Source organism: Stomoxys calcitrans, chromosome 2 (assembly GCF_963082655.1).
Source record: "Stomoxys calcitrans chromosome 2, idStoCalc2.1, whole genome shotgun sequence".
Taxonomy (NCBI): Eukaryota; Metazoa; Arthropoda; class Insecta; order Diptera; family Muscidae; genus Stomoxys; species Stomoxys calcitrans.
In genome coordinates this window covers 122,734,824-122,757,811 of record NC_081553.1, presented here as the reverse complement: position 1 = coordinate 122,757,811, position 22,988 = coordinate 122,734,824, and the positions used below count along the sequence as shown (strand labels likewise).

General features: G+C 34.9%; 1 protein-coding gene across 7 annotated transcripts in view; it reads left to right on the top strand.

Annotated features, from left to right (window-relative positions):
* LOC106082286 (uncharacterized) overlaps window positions 1-12,158 on the top strand; it is a 453,600-nt gene extending 441,442 nt beyond the window's left edge. For 5 of the 7 annotated variants that reach the window (XM_013244761.2, XM_013244750.2, XM_013244780.2 and 2 more), the window contains one exon: window positions 8,966-12,158. In XM_013244761.2, the coding sequence (XP_013100215.2) occupies window positions 8,966-9,141 (176 nt within the window). In that variant the 3' untranslated portion in view covers window positions 9,142-12,158. The remainder of the gene's footprint in view (window positions 1-8,965) is intronic. The other 2 variants (XR_001220481.2, XR_001220484.2) reach the window with 1 other exon arrangement.
* Window positions 12,159-22,988: the final 10,830 nt, after the last annotated feature.

Here is a 22,988-nt window from a genome sequence, read left to right as displayed (position 1 = left end):
TGTTTAAATGCTTTTAGTTTGGCTTCAGTTTTATATAAGAAAAAATTACAAGTCTAAGAACCAAAAAAGAAAAACCACGAAACAAATTGTTTTGTCTCAAAATTATTGCAAAAATCTCATCATAAATCATTTGACATTTCAAACAAATGCTATACCACATCCAACCGCAATGTTACACCCTATCCTTACTCTCTAACACATTCATCATGTCACGTGTTTAGCACTTCACTGCCACTAAAGCTTCAAAATTGTACACCCAAAGAATGCATTACTAAAGCACACCCACTTTGCTAGTATGTAACCCACTGAAAGGTTTGTTGGTCGTGTATTTAGCTGAATATATATGCCCAGTGAGAAATGCAATATCAAAAAACTAAATTTTTATGTTAAAATTGCGTTAAGTATAAATTTTTACAAATAATGAGTTATATTACTTCTTTCACATGTATTGGGTTGCCCAAAAAGTAATTGCGGATTTTTTAAAAGAAAGTAAATGCATTTTTAATAAAACTTAGAATGAACTTTAATCAAATATACTTTTTTTACACTTTTTTTCTAAAGCAAGCTAAAAGTAACAGCTGATAACTGACAGAAGAAAGAATGCAATTACAGAGTCACAAGCTGTGAAAAAATTTGTCAACGCCGACTAATGAAAAATCCGCAATTACTTTTTGCGCAACCCAATATTATCGCCCATTTTTAAAGATTATTTTTCTTTGAAAATAACTTTATTATGGATTTCAGTAGGGTATTTCTCCAGATTTAGACTGATAAACTAGACTAAAGATAGCTATAGTAAAGCCATATGACCAGTTTCATGAATACCAATTTTCGCATTGCTTCTCCCACAAATAAGTTTCGTATTATTTGTGCAAAATTACAACTGCCTAGCTTAACTTCTTTGAAAGTTACCGTGCTGTCCAAAAACAGACAGACGGATATTGCTAAATCGACAAAGTATGTCAAGACGATCAAGAATGTATATACTTTGTATCAGGGACGTAGCCAGGAGGGGGGCCCTCGGACCGGAGCCCATTTGACTTATATGATTGTTGTTGCGAAATAAAGGGGGTAGACAGAATAAATATCAAAAATAGTAATGGAAACGGAAGAAACGTACGTTTAGTACCGTATTTGGTACCATTTCATACTTTCTTTAGGAATTGAACTAGAGCTTCGAAATTTAATATGTAGATTCTCATAAGATATATGTGTTGAATGACTAAGTAATTTTTAACAAATCATACATGTTGGCACCAAATTGTACGAAATAGTTTATTTACTTTTACAGTGAACGGAGAAGGAGAAGTTGTACCAAATATGAAATTTTGAAATCGTACTCCACTCCTGGTACGATTTAAACATTTAATATTTGATAAAAAGTACTAAAGTGCTGTAATTGGTACTATTAAGTACTTTTTAATAGATTGAGCTACAGATCTGAAATTTGGGTACAGTCACATGTTGGCAGTAAGTACCGGACGACTAGAAAATTTTGTGGATATTCGTACATTTTGGTACTAAAACGTACAATATGACTAAAACGTACAATCCACTTACATCTAGGCACTGTGTAGCGAGCGACTAGAAGATTTTTTAGATATTCCTTCATTTTGGCACTAAAACGTACAAAGTGGTACTTTATCTACAGACTGAGCTACATATGTGAAATTAGGGATATAGGTACATCTTGGCAGTATGTAAGGGATGACTAGAAGATTGTTTTGAAATTTGTACATTTAGGTACTAAAACGCACAAAATTGTACTTTATTTATGGATTTTGCTAAAAATCTCAAAATTGCGATACAGTTACACCTTGACAGTATTTATCGGCCGACTAAAGTTTGTTTTTTAATTCGTACATTTAGGCAATAAAACTTTCAAAATTTTCTTTCTTTACGGATAAGGCTCAAGCTATTCAAATTGCGATTCAGTTACTCCTTGATATTGGGTGTACCATCGGGGGCAGCGAAGCCACAGGGCATATGCTAGTACATTCATAATATAGAAAATGTATATTGACGCAGCAATTTTTCGAAAATTTTGAGTTTTAAAAATTTTTGAAAAAAAAATATTTTTATTTCCTAAGCCCCGACAATGATTTTGGCATAAAATAGAACCTACTATCGATCGAAGTGGGTTTTTTGCCATAAATTTATTTTTTTTATAGAAACAATCAAATGCAACAAGACTTAAAAACGGATTCCAGAAATCGCACTCGCATTGCTTCTCCCACAAATAAGTTTCGTATTATTTGTGCAAAATTACAACTGCCTAGCTTAACTTCTTTGAAAGTTACCGTGCTGTCCAAAAACAGACAGACGGATATTGCTAAATCGACAAAGTATGTCAAGACGATCAAGAATGTATATACTTTGTATCAGGGACGTAGCCAGGAGGGGGGCCCTCGGACCGGAGCCCATTTGACTTATATGATTGTTGTTGCGAAATAAAGGGGGTAGACAGAATAAATATCAAAAATAGTAATGGAAACGGAAGAAACGTACGTTTAGTACCGTATTTGGTACCATTTCATACTTTCTTTAGGAATTGAACTAGAGCTTCGAAATTTAATATGTAGATTCTCATAAGATATATGTGTTGAATGACTAAGTAATTTTTAACAAATCATACATGTTGGCACCAAATTGTACGAAATAGTTTATTTACTTTTACAGTGAACGGAGAAGGAGAAGTTGTACCAAATATGAAATTTTGAAATCGTACTCCACTCCTGGTACGATTTAAACATTTAATATTTGATAAAAAGTACTAAAGTGCTGTAATTGGTACTATTAAGTACTTTTTAATAGATTGAGCTACAGATCTGAAATTTGGGTACAGTCACATGTTGGCAGTAAGTACCGGACGACTAGAAAATTTTGTGGATATTCGTACATTTTGGTACTAAAACGTACAATATGACTAAAACGTACAATCCACTTACATCTAGGCACTGTGTAGCGAGCGACTAGAAGATTTTTTAGATATTCCTTCATTTTGGCACTAAAACGTACAAAGTGGTACTTTATCTACAGACTGAGCTACATATGTGAAATTAGGGATATAGGTACATCTTGGCAGTATGTAAGGGATGACTAGAAGATTGTTTTGAAATTTGTACATTTAGGTACTAAAACGCACAAAATTGTACTTTATTTATGGATTTTGCTAAAAATCTCAAAATTGCGATACAGTTACACCTTGACAGTATTTATCGGCCGACTAAAGTTTGTTTTTTAATTCGTACATTTAGGCAATAAAACTTTCAAAATTTTCTTTCTTTACGGATAAGGCTCAAGCTATTCAAATTGCGATTCAGTTACTCCTTGATATTGGGTGTACCATCGGGGGCAGCGAAGCCACAGGGCATATGCTAGTACATTCATAATATAGAAAATGTATATTGACGCAGCAATTTTTCGAAAATTTTGAGTTTTAAAAATTTTTGAAAAAAAAATATTTTTATTTCCTAAGCCCCGACAATGATTTTGGCATAAAATAGAACCTACTATCGATCGAAGTGGGTTTTTTGCCATAAATTTATTTTTTTTATAGAAACAATCAAATGCAACAAGACTTAAAAACGGATTCCAGAAATCGCACTCCTAAGAATTTTAAGAAATTTTTTCGTTTGTTTTTTGTCATATAAAAACTTTGGACAAGCCAATTTTTCCCCAAAATATGACGGGCCCTAGACATTCTTAATGAATGGTCGCATTATATTTTGATATAGCAGCCATTAAGAGTTTTTTTGAGCCCACGAAAACGTATGATTCTCCTTTTTCGATGAAATTTGGAGCAGTGAGTTGTATTAGACATGTCGACACCCGTTGTGAATATAAAGTTTTTCATATAGTCCCCAGGGAAATGAGGTATTAAAGGGTTTAAGCTCATTTAGTGTCAATGCATATCGCCAGCATATACGTATAGTCATCGAAAAAAATCTTCTACTTCACGTACACAACCTAGTACTGGCCGGCTTTCACCGCTCGCGCCTTCAAATGGGCATATTTCTTATAAAGGGTGATTTTTTAGCAATTATCTTTTTGGCAACGCTGGTCTAAACTGCTCACGCACGTTTCGTGTTTTGTTTCACTGTCAAAAATCTTCAGATTGGTTTATAAATTTATCATGAATCGTCTCACAAACGGAAAACGCTTTTAAATTATTGCATTTTATTATCAAAACGCGTGCTCTATTAAGAAAGTTCATCACGCGCTTCTTCCATTTTACGACTAAGATCATTTTTAGCTCAATGGATCCGTAAATAAGCAGAATTGTCGATTTTGGAGTGAAGATCCGCCAGTAGCATTGCAGGAGCTACCAATGCTTCCAGAAAAAGTTACAGTTTGTTGCGGTTTGGGGGCTGGTTGCATCATTGGACCGTACTTCTTCAAAGATGATATGCGAATCGTAACGTAACCGTGAACGGTGAGCGCTATCGTGAGATGATATCCAACTTTTTTTGCCCAAAATGCAAGAGCTTGTCTTGCATGACATGTGGTTTCAACAAGATGGTGCCACATGCCACACAGCACGCGTAACAATGGACTTATTGAAAGGCGAGTTCGGTGAATATTTTATTTCACGTTCATTAGATCGTGCGATTTAACTCATTTAGACAATTTTTTGTGGGGCTATGTGAAAGCTCATGTCTATACAAACAAGCCCGCTTCAATTGACGCATTGGTAGACAACATTGAAGCATTTATTCGTGAGATAACGGCCGAAATGTTGGAAAGAGTATGCCAAAATTGGATTAAGCGGATGGACCATTTGAGGAACAGTCACGATCAACATTTGCCCAAAATAATCTTCAAACATTAAATTATATGGACCGTACTATCGATTCAAATAAAGATTTCATGCATTTTTCTGAATTTTAAGTGATTTTTTTTTTACTTTCCTATAGCTCTTAAAAAATCACCCTTTATATGAACAATTCGTCTACACTTTATCATGGTATTCAATGTACGGTCGACTGTCTTGTGTAGAAAGAATGAAATGTAATTGGACTTAGGTGCCCAATGTCGTGAGAACTGCAGGGCTTTTGTATGAGAATTTCCATTTCCTTCTGCCAGACCTTTCGGTGTGTATGAAAGTTAAAAGTGTTCACAGCCAAAGTACTTCGTCCATTCTATAGTTATGCCACAAATATATAATCAGACCCCAGTGACTTAAACGCTTTGAATCTCTATACAGCCTCGTTCACCCTAATGCGATGGTAAACTTTTAATTGGCTTTATTTTTCCTACACTGTGCATAATTTTTACTTAACATATCCATTATTGCCTTTGCCCTTATTCCCATGGTGTATACTATTTTCTCGGTTTGGTAATGAGTTTTTGAGAGAAGCTATTTGATATAAGTGACGTCATTTAATATCGGAAAAAACTCCTAGTTTTGTGTCTCTATTTATCCTATTGCATTTAATACCCCAGATTGACTTCTATATCTTCTTGAAGTTTCGAATTTTTCGCTGTTTCTTAAGTTTAAATAAAAAAATGAGAATTTTAATATATTTTTTTGGTTTTTTTGATAAAAAAAATACAAGGCAATTCTCACTGGGATACGATTCTTGCACCTAAGTTGAATATTCATAAATAGCACAATATATATGGTTTTGTAAGCACCAAAGATTTTAAAATATACTAAAAAAACACGGACGACACAGTTAGCAATCTATAGTTTTTTTAGGATTATCATCATCAAGTTCAAGAAAAATTATGTCCAATAAAGAAAGGAATACGAATTTAGCTTCTGCTAAATTTAGTTATCATGATTGAAAAGTTTGATAAGTTGTCGCCGTAATTTAAACCGTTACGCATAATCAATACTATATGAGATGTTGCAGTATTGGCAAACATCGAAAAATATGTTTAACCTATTTGGTTTCGATAAATTAACCCCTTAAGGATTTATCTACTGTTGTCACAATGGAATATATTCCATATAAAAATAGGGGGTTTTTCATTGAGAGCGCTATAAAACTTTTTATACCCTCAACCATAGAATGGGGTATACTGATATTGTCACTCTGTTTGTAACTTCACGAAATATTCGTCTTAGACTCTTTAAAGTTTAGATATTCTTGATCGCCATGACATTTTAAGTCGATCTAGCCATATCCGTCCGTCTGTCGAAAGCACGTTAACTCTCGAAGGAGCAAACTAGCCGTTTGAAATTTTGCACAAATACTTCTTATTAGTGTAGGTCAGTTGGGATTGTAAATGGGTCATATATGTCCGTGTTTTGATGTAGCTGCCATATAAACCGATATTGGCTCTTGACTTCTTGAGCCACTAGAGGGCGTAAATCTTATCCGATTTGGCTGAAATATTACATGAAGTGTTTGGTTATTATTTCCAACAAATGTGCCAAGTTAGGTTCAAATCGGTTCATAACCTGATATAGCTGCGATATAAACCGATCTGGGATCTTGACTTCTTGGGCCTCTAGATGGCGCAATTATTGTCCGATTTGGCTGAATTTTTGCATGACGTGTTTCGATATAACTTCCAACAACTGTGCTAAGTATGGTTTAAATCGGCCTATAACCTGATAAAGCTGCGATATAAACCGATCTGGGATCTTGACTTCTTGAGCCTCTAGATGGCGCAATTATTGTCCGATTTGGCGGAAATTTTGCATGACGTGTTTCGATACGACTTCCAATAACTCTGCTAAGTATATTTTATATCGGCCCATAATCTGATGTAGCTGCGATATAAACCGATATGGAATCTTGACTTCTTGAGCCTCTAGCGGGTGCAATTATTATCCGATTTGGCTGAAATGTTGCATGACGTGTTTCGATATGACATCTAACAACTGTACTAAGTATGTTTTAAATCGGCCCATAACCTAATATAGTTGTCATATAAACCGATCTGAGGTCTTGGCTTCTTGAGTCTCCAGAGGGCTCAATTCCTATCCGATTTGACTGTAATTTAGCATGACGTGTTTCGTTATGACTTCCAACAATTATGCTTGGTATGGTTGAAATCGGTCCATAACCTGATATAGCTGTCATGTAAACCGATCTGGGGTCTTGACTTCTTGAGCCTCTAGAGGGCGGGTTTTTCAATGAGAAATTCTTTCTATTAAAGTACATTCGATGCCATTATGCATGGAACTCGATTTCCTTTGCATGGCCACCACAGGCACGCTTGCTGAAGTTCAGAAGCTGAACTCAATTTTCAACCGGCTTCAAGCATAAATCTGCAGACACCGCTGCAATTTCACGATCAATATTCGTACGAAGTTCTACCATCGTCGCTGGCTTGTTGGCATGGACCATAGGCTAGACGTAGCCCCACAGGAAATGGTCTAACGGCTTCAAATCGCGCGACCGAGGGGGCCAATCGACTGGACTGTTTTGAGAGATAACACTTCTCCAAACTTGGTTTCCAATAAATTGATTGTGACATTTGTTGCGTGGCTTGTGGTGCCGTCCTGTTGGAACCAAATGCCCTCCAAGTCCATATGATCCAATTGTGGCTAAAAATATTGTGTTATCATTGAAAGGTAGCGATTCCCATTCACAGTAATGTGCCGGTCTTGATCGCCACGGAAGAAGTACAGTCCAAAGACGCCGCCATCCCATAAACCACACCAAACCGTAATTTTTTCGGGATACAATGATGACTCATAGAGTACGCGTGGATTTCTGTCTGACCAGTAACGCATATTTCGCTTTTTTTCGCAGTGATTTCATCTCAAAGTTGAGGCCACTGACTTCAAATTTCGTTAGTAAATTTTAATAATTTTTGCTCGTTGTTGGCTCGTGTATCTTTCCATCATGAAATGGCTAACCTTACTGAAGAGAAATCTCAATAGAGCGGGAGCAAATATGGAGCCGTTTGCTGTCCCTATCAGTCTACTTTTGTAGCGTCCCTGAATAAAAAATCCTGTACATTTCCATTTTTATGGTTTAGATTTTCTTCAATTTCTTCTTTGGAACAAATCTTAATACGAAAAGTGGCCAACAACTCAGAACAATGCTCCAATCGTCTTTTGACAGAACTAGAATCAGGGTAACTTACTTTTCGTCGATGGATATTAATCCTAGACCACTGCGGGAAGCGCCGTTGTCCAGACTAGGGGATGACATGGTTTTTAAAACCCGGATTTTTCGCACCTATTTAAATTATCAGTTTTTACCTAATAATGACGGATTATACATTGTCGTAGTTTCTTAACTTAACTTTTTCCACTGTTAGAAGTGTTTGATTTGGAAATTGTATCAATGTTATATAAATACTTGAAATATAAAACTTTTACAGTATTTAGCTTTTATTTCATGAGCATAGGTGTCTACTGACCTTTCAGAAAGGTTTTCATTTTTTGCAATGGATATCCTTATGATATCTTATTATTCAATATACTTTGCCTTTAAGTAATACTCGACATGTAAGCAACTATTTTGATGTTTTTGTAAGAATCGTATGGTTCAGAATAAGGGCATTCAGTAAAGACTTTTCCTAAGATAAGCAGTTTTGTGAGAATCTCAAAATAATTAGCCTAATTTTAGATTTCCCAACTTTTTAAAAAGTGGGGAACAAAGCTATCTAGCAAAAGGATAACCACTTAGATATTTTTTAGCATTAGCAATAACTAACCAAAATCCTAGAATTGCACACTACATTGGGTATAGCTAGCTGATAACAGCTAACACCTAAGTCTAACAAACACATTTATCGAACAGTCACCAAAAAAGACCAACACCAAATAACCCCCAATAAAAACCTGTGGTGTAAGTACACGATAATAACTCTAAATAATTTTTTCTTTGGTTTATTTTTGTTTTCTCAAACCAAAACCCAAGACATGGTATAAAGGATTTTTTGAATAAAACCCTCTCTCTCTCAAAGAATAATAACACCGAATTTTCAAATACTTTTCTATGCATATTTTTCTAATCTATAATGATTTCTTTTGTGAACTCTCATTGTGCTGTAGAAAAAGCGATGTCTAAATCTGGCGATAATGCTGACGAAGATCCTGATGATGAGGATGCCAAACAACGTGACCATTCGGAAGACGATGATGACGACGATGATGAAGAAGGACGTAAATCGGAATCGCCTAGCGAACCACTGCCGATATATCAAAAACGAGATAACTTTTATTCGTAAATTCCACAACTATACACAAAACATCATATATATATAACCAGGACACAGCCATAGATCCTTAACTTAAATTAAATAACAAAAAAATTAAACAGAAAACAAAATAAGAACAAAACTGCATCTACATTTCTCTCCAGATGACAAAAACAAAACTACAATAACCTAAGGACACATGAGTATTAAATACGCAACAATTTTAAATATTACAAAACAACAAACAATTTATTTTAAACTCTGAAATTATATTTAAAAAACTACTACAACAAAACAAATAATGCATTTATCTTAAGTAAGTGAATATCACACAACAACAAGCAAAACTAAGAAAAAGAACAAATTTCTCTTAAAAATTAAGACATATTTTTTTGAACATGGAGACTCCTATATTTAACAACAAAATTATTGTATTAATGAAAATACAAACAAAAATCAATAGACGATAAATTTTAAAAAGACCAAAAGAAAGGTATGGTTGTGCACTATTCTTTTTTTAAATAATTTTTTATTTTTTTATGGAATGATCAGAAGAACAGACACTATTTTTCAACTTGGTTTCAGTGAAACTATTTTTTAATGTGTGCGATATTAAAACTTAAGTAATATCAAAGACTTCAGTCTCGCAATATTTATTTCTTTGATACAATTAGTTAAAAAAGTGTTCTAAAAACTTAAAATAACTTGTAAACAAATAAAAAAATTGGTACTCAACGTGTTCTTCGTCACAATATACATAATGGATATTTAGGTATATTAAATATTTATAATTATTACAATCTTTGTTTGTTCTTCTTTCGAGATGAGCTCAATGATCGGAAATGCAAATGGAAAAGGAAAGCCAAAGTTGTAAAAGGAAAGTAAAAGTTTCGTCTTTGGTTAGAAGACTTTTCAACCATATTAGGTGTGAGGGCTTCAAGGGCCGTGCGTTGGTATGTTGTATTTGAATCGTATTAATAGCGAAAACGCATCTATGATACAATTACCACATTAACCACGCTTGACAACCCTGTCTATTAGCTGTACTTTTCCCAATGCATGTACTTTTGTGTAAAGACAGACATATTGTCTGTGGCAAATTACAGTTCTTCCGTACTGCACATAATTTTATGCATCTGTTGGAAGTTGTATAGAAGGCACAATTTTGGTCCGATCTTTACAAAATTTGGCATGGGCCGTTTTATTCATATGTGTGCAAAATTTCATAATATGTGTGCAAAGTTTCATCATATGTGTGCAAAGTTTCATCATATGTGTGCAAAGTTTCATAAAAATCGGTCCAGATTTAGATATAGCTCCAATATATATTTTTCATCCAATATGGCCTTTTAAGGCTGTAGAATCCACAATTTTGGTCCGATCTCTACAAAATTTTTCATGAGATGTTTTAAATGACATTCCAATACGTGCGCAAAATTTCATCAAAATCGATTTAGATAAAAATCCCATATATGTCTTTTATGCGTTTCGACTTTGAAGGCTGTAGAAGCCACAATTTTCGTACCATCGTGAGAATAGGTATGCAAAATTAAAATCTGACTAAATTTGGATATAAGTGCTATCTATTAAAAGTATTACGTATACTCGGTGGTGTAGGGTATTATATAGTCGGCTCCGCCCGAATTTTGCCTTTCCTTACTGGTTTTCTAATATAATTGTTTAGTTTGTAATGTCAATGCCTACATTCATTCTAGATTTACGGTTAATTTACGAGAGCATAACCAGGCAATTAATGAAGCCCAAAAATAGTTTTATTTGACATCTCTATAAAGGATATCTGTCAAATAAACCTATTTCCAAACTACTTGAAGTTCTGTGAATACCGGCGTAAATTTTTGGACCCTGAACTACAAAAAACCATTTCTTGGGAACAACTACTGATTCTTCTTGCCTTCATATAACACTCAAATGAATTGTTTTTAACTGCTCTTTTTGAGAGTACCTTCTTATATTGTTCATCTATCATTGTTTTTGTAGAGTTAGACAGTTATCCACCTGATAAGACGAACAGAGCACCAGACCTTACTTATCAAGTGTTATTCTCTTCCATGTTTGCACATTAATATTTGTTAAAAATGTATCGTCTATTGATTTTTAAAAAAGAAAACACCTTCCTAAAATAAAAAATATAACCACACAAATAACAATCAACCACAAGAAATATCTATGTATGTAATAAATATGAAGCTTAATTGACTGATAATATTATTTAAAGGAAAAAATAATCACAAGCATACAAAACAAATACAAAGACTATGCGATTTAGTATTAATTTCTGTATTTGAAGACAAACTAAAAAAAAAACAAATAGTCAAACAATTTTTTTGGAAATTGTAATTTACAAAAGACTAAATACAAAAAAAAAAAACGAACGAACGACAAAACAAACAAACCAGCAGTTAAAAACAAAGTGCATATAAATTTAAAAAGATTTACTAAAGATGTGTAAGTTACAAATCGCAAACACATATAAATACAAATACGTATTAAAAAATTCACTTCATTTGAAAAATTCATTCGAGTGTCTGTGTGCACTCGTTTGTATGCAAAAATATTTTCAAATATTTAAATGAAAATAACAAAAATTACACTGCGAAAAAATAATTCAACATATCATTACCTATATTCCATAATCCATAGTTGTAGAAAGGAAATAAATTCCTAAAATATTAACAGCATAAAACTATTCTTAAAGAATACCAAAAAAAAAAAAACATTGGAAAAACATAAGCATTATACCTTCATATATGATATATTCGAAAAAAATATATGCAATTGCAAAAGAAAATGATCATATTTCTATATATACATATATATATATACAATACATAAACATCTAAATTAATTGTTGTTGGTTTAAGAAAGAAACAAAGTAAGAAACTTGGATTAATCATCCTACAGAAATGTATGGTTAAAACTAGTAAACAAGTGAAGTGAAGTATATACGTTAACGATAAGTTGAAATACATTGGCATGTTTTGTAATTTATAGGTTTTTGTAGGCATCTAATAAAAATTTTAACAATACGTATATTTGTTGTAAAGTGTAAACTGCAGTCTAATCGATTCATTCATCCCCTTTCTATAGCACACTTATAGGCGATTTGAATTTTCTAAATTGATTGAAATCATAAGTAAAAATGAATAGTTTGGCATTTTTCTTCTCCAAATCTAGAACACGACATAGAAAAAACATTTTTTTGTAATGTTTGGGCGTCCTATATGTAACGAGTCCGTAGTGTAGAGAAGTTTACAGCTGACTACCTAAGGTAAAGAACTCACTAAGAGGGGATATTCATCTCAGAAAATTTTTTCTGATATTCTCGCCGGGAGTTGAACCCAGGCGTTTAGCGTCAAATGCGAATAATCCTCTAAGCTATTGTGGTCTCTAGATCGATAACCATACGTCCAAAAACTCACCTTTAAGCTTCCATGCTTTGCCTGTCTCTATTGCTTTGATTTGTACAATAGGTGTTAGGCAGTATGTGCTTCAATCGGTAATGGGCTTCAGTATAGAGCTGGCAAACTATCGATAATCGCAACATTCGATATTTAAGATATATCTTATAATAAATATCGATCACTTATATCTGAAACTAAAATGAGAAGTAACAAGTATACGCGTGCTAAGTTCGGCCGGGCCGAATCTTATATACCCTCCACCATGGATCGCATTTGTCGAGTTCTTTTCCCGGTGTCTCTTTTTAGGCAATGTTATGTTATGGTCCGATTCTGACCATCATTCAGAAGTCATTGTGTAAAATTTCAGCCAAATCAAATAAGAATTGTGCCCTTTTTTGGGCTCAAGAAGTAAAATAGGGAGATCGCTTTATAGGGAACCTGTATAAGGCTATAGGCCAATTCAGACCATATTTGACACGTATGTTGAAGGTCATGTTGCACAAATTTCACCCAAATCAGATAATAAATGCGTCTTCTTGAGGCTCAAGTAATCAAGATCCCAGAATGGTTTATATGGCAGCTATATCAGGTTATGAAGCGATTTGAACCATATTTGGCACAGTTATTGAAAGTCATAACGAAACACGTCATGCAAAATTTCAGCGAAATCGGATAGTACTTGCGCCCTCTAAAGGCTTAAGAAGTCAAGACCCCAGATCGGATTATATGACAGCTATATCAGGTTATGCACCAAATTCAACCATACTTGGCACCGTTGTTGAAAATCATAACAAAACGTCTCGGGCAAAATGTCAGCCAAATCGGATAAGAATTGCGTCTTCTAGTGGCTTAAGAAGTCAAGATTCAAGATCGGATTATATGGCAGCTATATTAGGTTATCGTACGATTTGAACCATACTTGGCACAGTTGTTGGAAGTTGCGACGAAACACGCCATCCAAAATTTCAGCCAAATCGGATAAGAATTGCTAGAGGCTCAAAAAGTCAAGACCCCAAAACCGTTTTTTTTTTGACAGCTATATCAGGTTATGGACCGATTTTAAACATACTAAGCACAGTTGTTGGAAGTGATATCAAAACACCGCGTGCAAAATTTCAAATCGGACTAAAATTTCGCCCTCTATTGGCTTAAGAAGTCAAGACCCTAGATCGGCTTATATGGCAGCTATATCAAAACATGAACCGATTTGGCCCATTTACAATCCCAACCGACTTACACTAATAAAAAGTATTTGTGCAAAATTTCAAGCGGCTAGATTTACTCCTTCGAAAGTAAGCGTGCTTTCGACAGACAGACGGACGGACATGGCTAGATGGACTTAAAATGATGATCAAGAATATATATACATCATGGGGTCTAAGATGAATATTTCGAGGAGTTACAAACAGAATGATGAAATTAGTATACCCCCATCCTATGGGAGAGGGTATAAAAATCAGGAGATCAATTTATATATAAGCAATACTAATGCATAGGCCGGATAAAACCAAACTTAATAAAGTCAGTTGGAAGTTATAAGAGAAATCATTGTACAAAATTTAAGCCTAATCTAATGACAATTGCGCCCTCTATAGGTGCAATGTATCTTATAGGATACATTCAGTGTCGGATCGCATATTATACCTTTCAGCATAGGGTGGGAGGTATACTAATTTCGTCATTCCGTTGTAACACCTCGAAATAAGCGCCAAAGACCCCATAAAGTATATATATTCTTGATCGTCATGACATTCTAAATCGATCTAGCCATGACGTTTTAAGTCGATCTAGGAGTAAAGCTAGCCCCTTGAAATTTTGCACAAATACTTCTTATTAATGTAAGTCCGTTGGTATTGTAAATGGGTCAAATCGGTCCATGTTTTGATATAGCAGCCATATAAACCGATCTTGGGTCTTGACTTCTTAAGCTTCTAGAGTGTGCAATTCTTATCCGATTTGGCTGAAATTTTGCACGAAGTGTGGTATGACTCCCCACAACTGTACTAAGTGTAGTCTAAATTAGTCCATAACCAGATAAAGCCAGGAGGCCACCGTAGCGCAGAGGTTAGCATATCCGCCTATGACGCTGAACGACTGGGTTCGAATCCCGGCAGATCATCAGAAAAAATTTTCAGCGGTAATTTTCCCCTCCTAATGCTGCCAACATTTGTGAGGTACTATGCCATATAAAACTTCTCTCCAAAGAGGTGTCGCACTGCGGCACGCCGTTCGGAATCGGCTATAAAAATGAGGCCCCTTATAAGTGAGCTTAAAACTTGAATCGGACTGCACGCATTGATATGTAAAAAGTTTGCCCCTGTTCTTTAGTGGAATTTTCATGGGCAAAATTTGCATTTGCAACCTGATATAGCCGCCGATCTTCCGATTCGAGTTCTTGAGCCTCTAGAGTCGCGCAATTCCTATCCGATTTGATTGAAATTTTTTTTTTTTTTATGACTTCCAACAACTGTGCCAAATATGATTTAAATCGTTTCATAATTTGCTATAGCTGCCATATAAACCACACTTGGATTTTGACTTCTTGAGCCTCTAGAGGGCGCAATTCCTATCCGATTTGGCGGACAGTTTTACTACGGCTTCTCTCATGACTTTCAGCATACGTGTCCAATATGGTCTCAATCGATCAATAGCTTGATACAGCTCCCATATAAATCGATCTCCCGATTTTGCTTCTTGACTGAAGTATGACACAATGACTTCTACGAATCGGACTATAACTTGATACAGCATAACAGTTTTTATTCAATATTGTTTGTTTGCCTAAAAAGAGATACCGCGCAAAGAACTCGACAAATGCGATCCAGAGGAAGGGTATATAAAATTCGGCCCGGCCTAAATTAGCACGCTCTTACTTGTTTACTTCTCATATTCGTTTGAAATATAGGTGATGGGAAATTAACGGTGGTATTGATACTATCGATATTTATTACAAGAATTTTTTGTTTGTTTCTCTTTCGAGACGAGCTCAATAATCGGAAATGCAAATGGAAAGCCAAAGTTAGCAACACACACCAACCACTATGGGACGCGTTTCGTCTTTGGTTAGAAGTCTTTTCAACCATATTGGGTGTGATGGCTTCAAGGGCCGTGCTCTGGTATGTTGTATTTGAATATATTAATACGATTCATGCCAAAGATAGCATGGCTTTCCTTTTCCATTAGCATCTCCGATCATTGAGCTCGTCTCGAAAGAGAAACAAACAAAAATTGTAAAATTTAATGATCTCGCCCTAACAGGCAAAAAACTTGACAAATTAAAAATTCGGCAGAGCCCGGACAGGATTCGAACCTGGGCACACGGAACAACAGCGAGAGCCATTGCCGTTGTCCTAGCGTTCGAAGCCATCAATACAACTTCCAACAGATGAACAAAATCATGTGTAGTACGGAAGAAGTGTAATTTGTAACAGAAATAACTTCTGTGTTCATATGTTGCGGTTATCAATAGTTTGCCAGCTATAGTCCACAAGCCATTATCGATTAGCACGGCGTTCACAAATGCCTTCTAATAATGCGATTACAAATCGAAAAGCAAAAATGTTCAAAATACAGTCAAAAAACAAGTAGACCTTACAAATTTTTTTCATCGACTCCTGGAAAGCTCCTATTCGGGGATAAACTACTGCATTCCTTCCCTTTACTAATACCCAAGGGGTTGCACGAGTATCGTTTTGATCACAAGCTTTTTGACGTGTTCGTCTGTTTAGTTTGGGAAATTTCGAATACACTTACCAGAGTTGTATGTCATAGCTATTGCAAATCCTAAGCTGCAACTCTTTCACCTTAAATTCATAATTAGGAAAAATCAACCAAGCCTCTGTAGATCATTTGAATAACAACTTAAAATACCAACCTTTAACTAGAAAAATTATTTTAAAATATTTTATTTCTAAAAAAATTTAAGATTAAATTGATTTTCTGAATTTTTTGAAACGTTTGGTTCATAACTTCAGTATGAACACAGAAACATCTTCTTAACCGGAAAATACTTAGTAAAGTTTCTACGAATTGAAATCAAAAATTTAGCAAAACTACAAGTTGAAACAAAACCCAAATATGAACAGCAATTTCCATGTACCTATTCAACTAAAAAGATACTCTCTGAAACTGAAACGTAATAAATGGATAAACCTCAATATAAAAACATGCATACAAACATATATAAATATAGACATATTTCCGATATTGAAGAATAACTAGTATGAGAACATAATATGAGAACTTTATTGAAGTATGTAATAATATGTCGTCAATTAACCAAATTATAAGGCGAATATGCATGCAGCAACTAGAATCAGTCTGCCAGTTAGTCAGTCAGTCATTCATAAGAATCACTTAAATATATAGAGGATAGAAATATGAAGCGAATGGAAATAACTTTCACATTCATTGTAGGAGAACCATTAAAGGTTTTACAGATAAACCATATTATTATTATTAAAATTATTGGCGGCACGAATGCTAAAGAAAACAACGATTTTCATGAAAAGTATATAAAATTATTAAATTTAAGTTTTACTTCTTGAATATGTACAAATCCATAATCACATACACAAACACACACATCCAAATTCTTGCATATATAAACAACACTCACATTTAAATACACATAAATATTATGATAGTTAAAAAAAAAAACAAACACTTTGCATTTCAAACTTTTATTTGTTTTTTCTCTAAATAGTAAGAATGTTTTATATAGCCTAAAATATGAAGTTAAAAGAAATTTTGTTTTTTTTCTAATTGCGTAATTCTATCTTCTCGAACACAAAGGTGCTATATAAACACTTATATATTATTTATTTTTTAATTATATTTTTTCATAAAAAAAAATAAGTAAATAGATAAGCAAACAAAAAGCAGCCACAAAATAGTCATTAATCGTACATACAACTAATGGCCCATATATATTTAATTTGTTTTTTGTTTTATAATTGTCATTTTTACTTTAATGCAAATTTTATATTGAAAATAAAATAAAAGAAAAATTGAAGCACTTCACATTCTGCCTTATTTGAAAAAATTTATTTAATAATTTATATAGTTCTTTATTTTGTTTTTTTTTTCAATATTCAGTACAATTACTTTATACTTAAAAAAATTAAAAAAAAAACAAGAAAAACGTTACTTATATACATATTTTACATAGTTTTAAATATAATGAAAAAAAAAAATTATTACTCATTACAATATGACAACATAATCACACATATATACATATAAAATAAATTATTAAAAATTGGAAGAAAATAAAAATGCAAGACAACAACGTTATTCTAAATCAACCAACATGAAACTGTTTATGCATATTGTACATTACATTAAAAATAAAAGTAATAAACAAAGAAAAAACTTTAAATATTATACGTTAAACATATAAAAAATATTATTACTCAATACATACATTATAACAGCATACACACATTAATACATATATATTACAATATCAAAATACACACAAGAAAAAACACATACATATATAATATTGTAAGTTATTATTATTATTAAAGTAAAAAAAAAACACATGAAAAACAAAAACAAATACATGAAAATGAAAAATGTTATCAAATAAAACAGAAATAGTTGAAAATATTTGCTTTTGTTTGTTTTATTTAAAGCAGGATGAACCAAGGCAGAACTGCAAAACAGAAGCGATCATTATTTACCGCGGGGGTCAGCAATAGGTTAGGTAAGGTAAGGTTAGGTTAGCTTAGGTTGAAAAGAGGGTGCAGATATCAATCCGCCCCATGCCACTATGGACATACACCTAAACCAGTAATCGGCTTGTTGTGCGTTCTAAAAACTATAAAGTGACCTCGAAAAAGAAAATTTTAAGTTAGGAATTCCGTGCTACTTACAAAATCCTTAACTGTTTTAAATACCATTCCCTTAAGTTGGCTCATGTCTGATATTGTGTCTCCACCTAAGTACCGGTATCTGTTGGACGCGAAAGCCGGGCAATGACAATGGAAATGCTCCCACGTCTCTTCATCTTCTCCGCATGCCCTACACATGCATCACTTGCCGCACCGATTTTATTTACGATACCAATAGCTATACTGACCTCCATTTTGCTTCCTTTCAGTAATAGTCTCGTCTTCTCACGATCTGGATCCCCCCATAGGATTTTCGCCCGACCGTTTCGCTGTTCCACAATGTTGCATGCGCATTCGTCGCCCACTCCCTTAACTCGGACTGCGTCGACCCGAAAGGCTTCGGGTTAACCAAGTTTATTGACGGCAGTCCTCTGGCCTTCACCGCCAAATCGTCTGCCCTTTCATTTCCCCTTATTCCGTTATGGCCCGGCACCCAAACGATACGGATTTTGCCATCCTCAGAGAAGCGGTTAATCTCCTTCTTACACTTCAAGACTGTTCGTGACCTTACCGTCCTGGTTGTTATTGCCCTTATGGCAATTTTACTGTTGGTAAAGATTTTCACACTCGACGTGCTCGCTTTAGCACCACACCACACCACTATCACGCATTCCGTGATCGCCCGGATCTCCGCCTGCAGGATCGTATTATGGTCAGGCAGTCTAAAACAGATCTCAGTCCCTGGGTTCTCAATGTAAACCCTTAGGTCCACTCTGTCCTCTAGCTTAGATCCATCCGTGTAACATGATCTTCCAGATGGCAATACTAGGGTTCCGTCAATCCAAGACTGTGCCAGTGGCAGCAGTGCCTCGCACTCGACTTCAAGGTTCATCTCAGGTATCCGATGGGAAAACTCTTCCCTTCCCTCTAGGTAAGGTAAAGTAGAAGTGTGAAATCAGACTCACCCTTAGATTATTATGGTAAAACAATGCCAAAACATACATCCAACAACTGTGCCAAGTGTGACGCAAATCGTTGCATAACCTGATAAGGCTGACATATACCGATCTCCCGGTTATTCTTCTTGAGCCCCTACAAGGCGCAATTCTTATCCGAATGGACTGAAATATTACACAATGACTTCCAATACCATAAAAGTTCTTATTCATTAGTCTTTTTTTGCCTAAAAAGAGATACCGCGCAAAGAACTCGACAAATGCGATCCATGGTGGAGGGTATATAAGATTCGGCCCGACCGAACTTGGCACGCTCTTACTTGTTATACCCTCCACCATAGGATTAGTCTTTCTGTTTGTAACTACTCGAAATATTCATCTTGACTTCTTAAACCGCTTGAGAGCATAATTCTTATCCGATTTGGCTGAAATTGTCTACGACGTGTTTTGTTATGACTTCCAACAACTGTGCTAAGTATGGTTCAAATCGGTCCATAACCTGATATAGCTGCCATATCAACCGATCTTGGGTCTTGACTTCTTGAGCCACTAGAGGGCGCAATTATTATCCCATTTGGCTGAAAGTTTGTACAACGGCTTCTCCCATGACCTTTAACATACGTGTCGAATATGGCATGAATCGGTTTATAGCCTAATACAGCTCCCCATTAAACCGATCTCCCTATTTTATTTCTTCAGCCCTAAAGTGCGCAATTCTTTCTAGATTTGGCTGAAATTTAACACAATGGCTTATACTATGGTCTCCAATATTCAGTTCAATTATGGTCCGAAATGAACCATAACTTGATATTGTTCCAATAACATAGCAATCCTTTTCTTTTATCCCTTGTTTGCCTAAAAAGAGATACCGTGGCAAGAGCTCGACAAATGCAATCCATGGTGGAGGGTATGTAAGATTCGGCCCGGCCGAACTTAGTACGCTTTTACTTGTTAATATTGAAATCCGATTATTTTTGTATCATGCCAAGTGATTGGTTGTTGTTGTTGTACACAGAGGTACACAGAGGTGACAACCTTTGCCGATAAAGGAATCCATCGGATCAATCCGGTATGTACAACCGGCTGCCATGGGTTTGAGTGATTAGTAAAGAAGGAATACGTTGAACATATTTTTAATTGTACAAATAAAATTTTTATTTAATACGTGTTCTGTTGTGTCCTCTTTCACGCATATGTAATGCGAATGAGCCAAATATATATCTAGTTTTTATCATGGACAGAATGAAATGGACAGAATTCTCAAATTCTGCATCTTTGATAACCGATATTTCAGTTTTAAGGACCACTTTTACCAACAATAAAAAGATCTTCCTATGGGATCCTCTGCATCTCCAGCAGTAGCCGACATTGCAACCTGTGATATTAGACCTAAGTTTCTGACTAAATATGTTGACGACCTTTATGGAATAGGAACATCCAGTGCAATAAAAAAGCTATTGACGATATTCAACAGTTTCAACCATCACATCAAATTTACAATTGAGATAGAAGACAACAGCGTTTATACCAAATTGTTTCCCCAACGACACAATTGATCTCTTAATAAAGCAAAATCAAGACGGTAAAACCGACAAAATGGAAAAAGAAACTAAAGTCTACAAATCGGTTATATACATTCCAAACCTATCTGAACGTTTCAAAACTAAAATGCATCGACAAAACAATATTTTCAATTCAAAAACGAACCACTCACTACAACAGCTTTTAACGCAATTAAAGTCTAAAAGAGAAAATACATAAAAATTCAACTTAATTTACAAAATCAAATACAAAGGAAACGAAAAATGCAACTAACTTTATGTCAGTACAATAAAAACAAATTAAAAACAAGTCAAATATTAAACTACATTCACCGAATAGTACACATAAAACAGCTCTTGCCACTCACTGTGCAATAGAACATCTTCAGTCAGGTCTAGAGAGAGTTTCTGTGTTACAGTGTGAGAACAACTATAACAAGAGAGTCACGCTTGAAATGCTACACGTACTTGATACGCCAACAAGCATAAACTACAAAACAGACACTGAGAATCTGGCAAACAATTACCGAATTCTAATAAGAAAGAGAAGAAAAAGTACAATAAGACGAAAGCAACAAGACAAATGCAATTCAGTATGCAACGCACTGACAACGACACAAGATCGAACCGCGCTTCGTTTATTATACCCACCACCATAGCATGGGGGTTTACTAATTTCGTCATTCTGTTTGTAACACTTCGAAATATGCGTCTAAGACCCCATAAAATCTTAAAGGATGGTCGAACTAGCCATGTCCTTCCGTCTGTCCGATAGCCGCGTGAAATTTAGCATAGATTCTTCTTATTAGCGTAGGTCGGTTGGGATTGTAAATGGGCCAAATCGGTTCATGTTTTGGCATAGCTGCCATATAAACCGATCTTGGGTCTTGACTTCTTGAGCTTCTAGGGCGCAATTCTCGTTCGATTTGACTGAAATTTTGCACGTAGTGTTTTAATAGCACTTCCAACCTTTGTGCGAAGTATGGTCCGAATCGGTCTATAACCTGATATAGCTGCCATATAAAACGATCTGGCTCCTTGACTTCTTGAGCCTTTAGAGAGAGCAATTCTCATGCGATTTGGCACACATTTTGTTCAACGGTTTCTCCCATGGCCCTCAACATCCGTGTGCAATGTGGTCAGAATCGATCTATAGCTTAATACAGTTCCCATATAAACCGGTCTCTCGATTTTGCTGCTTAAGCCCTTCAAGACGCGATTTTTATCCGAATGGACTGAAACATTACACAATGACTTCTACAATGTTCAGCATTCAATTCATTTATGGTCCGAATCGGACAATAACTTGATGTAGCTCCAATAGCATAACAGTTCTTATTCGTTATTCTGTGTTTGCCAAAAAAAGAGATAGCGCGCAAAGAACTCGACAAATGCAATCAATGGTGGAGGGTATATAAGATTCGGTCCGGACGAACTTAGCACACTCTTACTTTGTTTTCCTTATTATATTTAGTTATTTATTCGTAAGTGCACCATCGTAGCCATTTGTTTTGATATTAATATTATAAATTTATAAAAATATGTGGTTGGTATATGTATTCCTTTGTAATAGGTGCAGAAATCCCTATGATGTCTTCCAGCGGAAGAGGAAATATCGAATGAATAATTAAATATATACACCAAAAAAGACCTCGATCTCGAATTAGAAACAACAAATATAAAATAATTTATTAAATAGAAATTGTTAAGTAAAAACAAGTAAAAGCGCACTAAGTTCGGCCGGGCCGAATCTTATATACCCTCCACCATGGATCGCATTTGCCAAGTTCTTTGAATGACTTTTTCAAATAGAAAAACACCAGTCATAGAAAAACACCACCTTCGAAATTTCAGGCAAATCGAGTAAGAATTGCGCCCTCCAGAGGCTCAAAAATTCAAACTGGTAGATCGGTTTATATGGCAGCTATTTATATCAGGTTATATACCGATGAAACAGTTATTGGAAGTCATACCAAAACGACATATGCAAAATTTAAAAAAATATTGGATAAGAAATGCGCCCTCTATAAGCCCAAGAAGTCTAATCGGAAGATCGGTCTATATGGCGGCTATATCAGGTTTATTGTTACCACTCGAGAAAATTTTCTCCTACTAAAATTT